At 49.4% G+C, this 7,592-nt stretch overlaps 1 protein-coding gene across 1 annotated transcript; it reads left to right on the forward strand.

Moving 5' to 3' along the window:
• Positions 1 to 2,398: 2,398 nt before the first annotated feature.
• LOC101769146 (serine/threonine-protein kinase CTR1) lies at positions 2,399 to 7,363 on the forward strand (the record flags this gene model as incomplete). The annotated part of the gene is made up of 15 exons (XM_012847273.2): positions 2,399 to 2,836; positions 3,555 to 3,853; positions 4,169 to 4,313; positions 4,412 to 4,527; positions 4,782 to 4,990; positions 5,080 to 5,364; positions 5,440 to 5,480; positions 5,589 to 5,657; positions 5,749 to 5,849; positions 5,937 to 6,021; positions 6,106 to 6,204; positions 6,293 to 6,361; positions 6,445 to 6,576; positions 6,668 to 6,762; positions 6,898 to 7,363. Coding segments are annotated over 15 exons (2,265 nt in total), but the record flags the coding sequence as incomplete, so codon positions are not given.
• Between the last annotated feature and the right edge of the window lie 229 nt (positions 7,364 to 7,592).

Raw genomic sequence — 7,592 nt, forward strand, 5'->3', positions numbered from 1 at the left:
GAAGTACACTGGAGTAGGTTTGTTTTCTTTAAGTGTGATGAGTAGATTTGCCACTGCTTCGATTCTCACAAGAATAACATACATACATAAGGAGATTACAAAATGTTGGAAAACAGCTGCAACTTGCAACATTGTTTTCTTTAGGAGAAACTTGCAGCATTGCAAAATGATGGGGGGAAATCATTACTCATGATATGCCCAAAGCAGATAACCTTTATAATGATAACTGAGATATGATTTTCTCAACAAAAGTGATAAGGTTGCCGCCCCCCAATTCGCAGCCTTTGCTTGTGTTCCCAACCAGAACTAGATAAAACTCCAGCATCTGCCCTGCGTTTTTGGCTTCCAAGCAAAGCAAAGCAAATATGGCTACCAAGCCTATGCATATCGACCTCTTTGGCTTGCAGAGCACTCGAAGGAATGAGTCTGACGGTTTAAGGAATGGGAGCAAAAAATATGTTCTATGCCTTTGTTTAGGGCAGGTCAGCAATCGTCTGAGGCAATCATCAGAACCATCTTAATCGTTGAATCTCACGTGTCGCGTACAGTCTTAAGATTTGCTTTCCAAATGATTATTTGTCATGGTAGATGGATACTTTGATTAATTATTCAGTCTTTTCGATGACATGTCCTTTCGCGCGCGTATGTACAAGTTATCAGAGCAAATCTTACTGCTTCAAAGTTAATGTGAACTAACGGGTAATGTCCTGCCATGTCCATGCTATGTAATGGAACATGCTATCCTTTCCCCATCAGACGAACTAGCCAAGCGGCATTGCCAACTTGCTTCACTACCGCCTGCCGAAGCCTGCAAGCAGCATTGCCAATCTGCTTCGCTACCGGTTACCGAAGCCTGCAGGCCGACGTGCCGACGTTGCAAACATGCGCTTCCACATTGTACTGCCACACTGTATCTGTTGCGAGATAAGATAAAAGATCCTGTGCATCAAAACTGTCACGGGAGTACGGCAAAAAGGATGAGAGAGGAACTCACTCGGAAAAAGGTTTACACAGCAGAAGGGCATTATTCAGGCGAGAGCATCTCAACATGGATCTTCCTTCCTTCCTCCCGAACCGGTTTTAAAAAGAGAGAGGCTCACGAGCCTCGCTCTCCCGGTCGTTTTAATATTTGCAATTAGCAGTTTTTTAACCCCTCAAAGTAGTGGTGACCAACTGACCACGGAAGAATTAGGTTCCTCCACATTTGTTAACAGTATAGAGGCGCGGTTCTCGAGGCATAAAGCAGGGGCCTTTTCCTTAACATTACTGTAACATACTGTGCGAGTTTAGTATACTTCTGCTACTACAAATAGTAAGCCTACATATCCTCACCGGTCTTTTTATTACTAGCCTTTTTTTTTTTAATCGTGGAAGTGAAATTTGGCGATCGCTTGGACACAAAGGTAGCTGCAGGAAGAAGAAGATAACATAGTTTACACGTACGTTACGTAGCCTTTCACAGGACGAGTGCATGTGAATCAATCGCTTTGCCAAGGATAGGATTGTAAACCGCCGTACATTTAGATAAATTACCCCATTATTAACGGTAAAAATGATACCTTATCTTCCAAACCTTTGCTCTAAACAAATATTTCAGTTGCACATCTCACTACGACTAGCAGAACGTTGCGCATTTTGAGGTTCCACCATCCACTAGCACTAAAATGGCAGCTCAGCTCAGGGACTGAGACGCCGAGACGCGTACGCTACTTGCTCTGCAGCGCACCCATCCTTTGATCCTCCCACCTAGATTTCACCTGTCACGCACCACGCACGCATGTGCCGACTGCCGCCGGCCGCTGGTCAAGTGTGCGTGTTCGGCTCGGCTGGCTGCCGTCCGATGCTGCGCGCGCCTGTGCCCAGTGCCTGGTAGCCGGCAGCCCGGGCAGGCCGAAAAGACGGCGCGGATCGGCGAATCACGGGGCCGGGCGGGCGCACACCGCGGCGCGCCCACGAGCTGAGTCGACCACCTCGCGCGGCGACGGGTGTCCCGCCACGGCACACGCGGCGGCTCCGCACGGGCTCCGGCACACGTGCACCGGGGGCGCCGCGCACGGTACCCCCGCTCGCTCTGGACGGGATGGGAGGGCAGCGCCTTTTTTTTTCTGCGGCGGCTCGCGGTTATTAAAAACAAGCACAAGGAAAGACGGTGACAGTAACGGCCAAATAAAAAACTCGACAAGAAAAAAAAAAAAGAAGCAACCTAAAAGGACCAACTTGCATGTTGCAACCCCTCCATGTCGCTCCCCCTCCGCAGCAAGTTTTTCAACTCCTTTCACACAAGCAGCCCACCCCCCCTCCTCCCTCTCCAATCCCCCGATTTAGCAGCAAGCAACCAGCCACAATCCCCATGCATCAGCCCTCCTCCGGCCATGCCGCACCGCCGCCGAGTCCTTAACCCGACGCTGCCGCCGCGTTCCACCTCGCCGCGGACGACTCGCGGCTGCCGCTCCTCGAGGACTACGCGCTGCTCCAGTCCGCCGCCGCCGCCGCCTCATCCGTTGTCGACGCGCCCGCGGCCCCGGTGTCCGCCGAGTGGAGCGCCGGGAGCGCCTTCACCGCCTCCAGCGACGCCGCCACCACCACCGCCTCCTCCACCGCCACGGCACCAGGCTCCTCCCAGCTGACCGCCGCCGAAGAAGCCGGCGGGAGGGACACGTGGGTCCGCCGCGCCAGGGAGGGGTACTACCTCCAGCTCTCCCTCGCCATCCGCCTCACCTCCCAGGCCTTCCTCGCCGGCGCCCCCGCCCCGCCCGAGCTCCTCCTCGGCTACGGCGCCCCCGGGGATGCCGGCGACGGCGCGGATGATCCGGAGGCCGTCTCCTACCGGCTCTGGGTAGGTGCATACATACACAGATGCATACATCAGTCTCAGTCGTACGGACATGGTATAGCACACGAGCATATGATGGTGCAATGCGTGCAGAGACTAGAGAAACGCGAACTCCTGCACAAGCTTTAAACTCTTTTGCTATTTTTTTTTTGCTTCTCTGATGCACCAAAATTCTTGCTTACTGTTTTTGCAATCATTACTAATTTTTGAGGTAATTAGCTGTTGGTACTTAATTTGAAGGTTTAATTTGCTGAATTTTGTTGATGTTCTGCTATTCTTGAAATTTTGTGTATACTTGTATTAGCATGCAAGTTCATGTTGTTGTTTGGTTAATTTCTTGCACTCACTGAGTGGTTTAGGAGTGGTGGTTACTTAGTGGCTATATATGCTTCCATGCTGGTCCATGATGCAGCCGCTCAGAGCTTGTATTGTATTCTTGCGCATAATCAGAGAACAAGCACATTACTGATTGCAAATGATGCAGCCTCTTCTCCGTTGAAAATTTTATTCAGATGCGCCGCTGCACCTAATTTATTATTGCAAGTTGGAGCAAGCTGAGCCGCGCAGCCTTCAGCTTAGTCGTACTGAGCAGTGATGAACACGTGACGATCTGGCGCGTGCAACTGTGCTCATCGATCATTAGTCGCAGTGTAATCAAGGAGTAAGACCCGAGAAACCTGACAGCAATGGCGATGCATGCATTGTCTGTGTGTTCCTGCAGGTGAACGGGTGCCTGTCGTGGGGCGACAAGATCGCGCACGGGTTCTACAACATCATGGGCATCGACCCGCACCTGTGGGCCATGTGCAACGCCGCGGAGGAGGGCCGCCGGCTGCCGTCGCTGGCGGCGCTGCGGGCGGTGGACGCCACCGAGTCCTCGCCGGAGGTGGTGCTCGTCGACAAGGGCGCCGACTCGGTGCTCCTCGACCTCGAGCGCCGCGCGCTCGACCTAGTCCGCGCGCTCGGCGTCACGCTCGACCTCGTCCGCCGCCTCGCCGTCCTCGTCTCCGACCACATGGGGTGAGCACACTGACGGCACTGCTACTGCGTGCATGGGCGTGTCGCCCGTGTGTTCTTTTTGCTTCGCTTCAAAAAAAGTTGAGCTGGTAAATATCAGCAGCGGCGTACATGCCACGCTCCTGCGCATGCGCAAACCCCGTGTAGATGCCTAGATCGATCGCTAGACTGATGGACTATAGGCTTGCTGTTCCTTCATGTTCCGTGAACCTGGTGGTCACCGACGAACGAGCACGTGAACGCAACAGTTTGATGTGCACCACCTTCATGTGACGGTCTCTTTCTCTTGTGTGTGTTTATTTCCTTTTCCATGTGAAGAGGTGCCTTGCGATCGGAGGACGGAGACCTGTACATGCGGTGGAAGGCGGTGAGCAAGCAGCTGAGGAAGCGGCAGAAGTGCATCGTCGTCCCCATTGGCGGCCTGTCCATCGGGTTCTGCCGGCACCGGGCCATCCTTTTCAAGGTAGGTACCATCGGTCAGACGCAGCACCAGCCATTGTGCAACTTGTGTTATGGTTTCTATAAGCTTAGAGGACAATCTGCTTCTCCGAAAACATTCAGGAACTCGCAGATTTCATCGGTCTGCCATGCCGGATTGCGCAAGGTTGCAAGTACTGCTCTGCGCCTCATCGATCATCTTGCCTTGTCAAAATCGACAGTGAGAGGAGATATGTAAGGTCTGTACTTGTTCCCGTTCTTTGTCATGTCTGTTTACAGATACAATGTAGCATAACAAGAACTGAGGCAGTTAAGACTTAAGAGTTAAGACTGCTCTTTTGAAGCTTTTCTTCTTATGAAGCCTGAGCATTTCAGTGCCTTACTACAATCTGATGTTGGTGTATGCCAATGAGCTATTGAGCTTGTGATTGGTACATTTTTATGTTGTGCTGCATTGGCTCAATCTCTGTAGTAATTCTGCTGGTGGCTTCAGGGAATACGTGGTGGACCTTGTAGTTGAACCGGGAAGCATCAGCTGCCCAGATTCATCTATCAACGGCCAGTTGCTCTCCACAGTGCCTTCACCTTTCAAGACTTCGTGTAAAGTAGGCTCAGGGAACTACACGACACCAGTCGCTGCCTGGAATCAAGCGATAGCAGATGATCGTCGCAACATGGTACTATCGAATTCCCAGTATTCAGGTACGCAACCTACTAATCATGAGCAACTCAAATATTCAGACAATTCATTCATGCTGCTGGCTAGTAGTCCAATACTGTACTATTTGTAGTTGCTAGGTGTTGTGTCGTGGAGGAGAACTCTGTTCAGGTAGCTAGCAAAGAAGGCTTACTGCCAAAGTGCGGTCAGATCACAGAGAATGGAAACTGCAATGGCATATCAGTGTTAGATGTGTCGGCGCAATTGAAGGCGATGGACATCAGTGCTGAGAATGGCAACAAGGAGAACGTCCCAGGTGCCACCCTTCTGACACGCTTGACCATTGAGCCGTCTTTTGCTGTAGATTGGCTCGAGATATCATGGGAGGAGCTCGAGCTCAAGGAACGCGTAGGCGCCGGTACTTCTTCGCCTCAAGAATTTCTACTAGCTTACTGTATTCTCTGAATTTAATCACCGTTGGGGTACAATGCAGGCTCTTTCGGTACGGTGTATCGTGCAGACTGGCATGGTTCAGTAAGTACCTCAAGCATCCATTGCGAAACCTGTTTTTTCTTTACTTTTGCACTGAGTTAAGTGTCCTTTGGAGATCATAAATTTAAGGTTGTAGATTGGGGTCTGCAGGATGTTGCGGTAAAGGTGCTTATGGATCAGGATGTTGGTGAAGCTCAGCTGAAGGAATTCCTCAGAGAGGTCACTTTGCCATTTTAGTTTTGGCATCAAACTCCCAACTTCTCACATCTAAATAACAATCATTATCTGACCGTATCCATATGGCATCCAGATTGCTATTATGAAACGAGTCCGCCATCCGAATGTGGTATTGTTCATGGGTGCGGTGACAAAATGCCCACATTTGTCAATAGTGACAGAGTATTTGCCCAGGTAAAGTTTCCACAAATTTCGGTTGTCAGACTTGTTACAGATATCTGGATATCCTTGAGTAAATAAGAACCCTATTGGTGTAAACAGAGGAAGCCTCTTCCGCCTCATCAACAAGGCAGCTAATGGAGAAATGCTGGACCTAAAGCGTCGTTTGCGCATGGCACTAGATGTTGTATGTATCACATTGTGTTCCTTTTACACGTGACAAACTCCTGAAATGTCACTGAGCTCTCTACGTGCTGTATGTGGAATGCAGGCAAAAGGCATCAACTATCTCCACTGCCTGAATCCTCCTATTGTGCATTGGGATCTGAAGACACCAAACATGCTGGTAGACAAGAACTGGTCCGTGAAGGTTAGTACACCACCCAGATAGCATAGCATGATCCAGATCCACTGTTCTACTTTTGTTTCTTTACTTTCCTTGATTGATACAACTTCAGGTAGGTGACTTTGGCTTGTCCAGATTTAAGGCGAACACCTTCATATCATCCAAATCAGTTGCTGGAACAGTAAGTTTCATAATTCCGTGCTCAAACAACAATCTCACACTAAATTTACTGGTTTCTTACGTCTGAGTGTTATTGTGCTGCAGCCAGAATGGATGGCACCAGAATTTCTCCGCGGCGAACCATCCAACGAGAAGTGTGATGTTTACAGCTTTGGTGTGATCTTGTGGGAGCTCCTGACAATGCAGCAACCATGGAATGGCCTAGGCCCTGCTCAGGTAAGCTTCCACCTCTTAATGATGTTCTCCTACTGCTGCAGAACATTCTTCTGGTTTGTGATTCATTATGGTAACATTTGCACTTTTGCAGGTAGTAGGTGCCGTTGCATTTCAGAACAGAAGGCTCCCGATTCCGAAACATACCAGTCCAGAACTTGCTGCTCTTGTGGAATCCTGCTGGGATGAGTAAGCCTTTTCTATTAATAGCCCGAAGCTTATTCTGATCAAATCTTATTTAAGTGGCAAGACTAAATCTGTGCTTGTTGAAAGTATGCTTTGTTCAGAACATGATGGTAATCTCATTTTGCTTTCATTCTTCAGTGATCCGAGGCAGCGGCCTTCGTTTTCAAGCATTGTGGATACGCTGAAGAAGTTACTCAAGGCTCTTCTTGGAGGCTCATGAGGACCCTTGCTAGCTGCCTTGGCTGCCACTTGTCTCCTCCTCTGTTTCGCGTTCCTTTTCTGTCTCTGTCAATGCGATGATAGCAGAAGCAGCACAAATGCAATGCTGCCTCGAGTTCGATAGGTCACTCTCTTTTTCTCCTCATGCAAAACCAATAAAATCATTGCTTTTGCTCTCCCATGTCGCCCTGGGGTAGCCATTGTACAGCGATTTCTAGTGCTAATAGAAGTTTCACATGCCTCAGGTTGGGTGGGTGGTCTGAATACCTGCTAGTATCCCTGAATGTTCCAAATGATTCTATTGGTTGTGCATTAGGACTGAAGAGTCTAGTGCTTTAGGAGACTGGAATTTTTTTTTTGATGCCAAATAGGATAGCTCACATGATATGCTTAGAATTTTTATACAGGTCTCGAGCAGAACTTCCCAGGAAACATCCTAGTGGAACTAAACAGTTCTGCATCCATTCTTGTTTGACCAGTGCCATTTGACATTGGCAAGCTTACATGTCCATATCACATTGTGTTGCAACACTAGCAGTCCACTATAGCTCATTACAAGAAACACGGAGTATTACGCAACGATGATGACAAGCACATCAGACACTACACGGATC

The sequence above is a fragment of the Setaria italica genome, chromosome VII (genome assembly GCF_000263155.2).
Source record: "Setaria italica strain Yugu1 chromosome VII, Setaria_italica_v2.0, whole genome shotgun sequence".
NCBI classification, from domain to species: Eukaryota; Viridiplantae; Streptophyta; class Magnoliopsida; order Poales; family Poaceae; genus Setaria; species Setaria italica.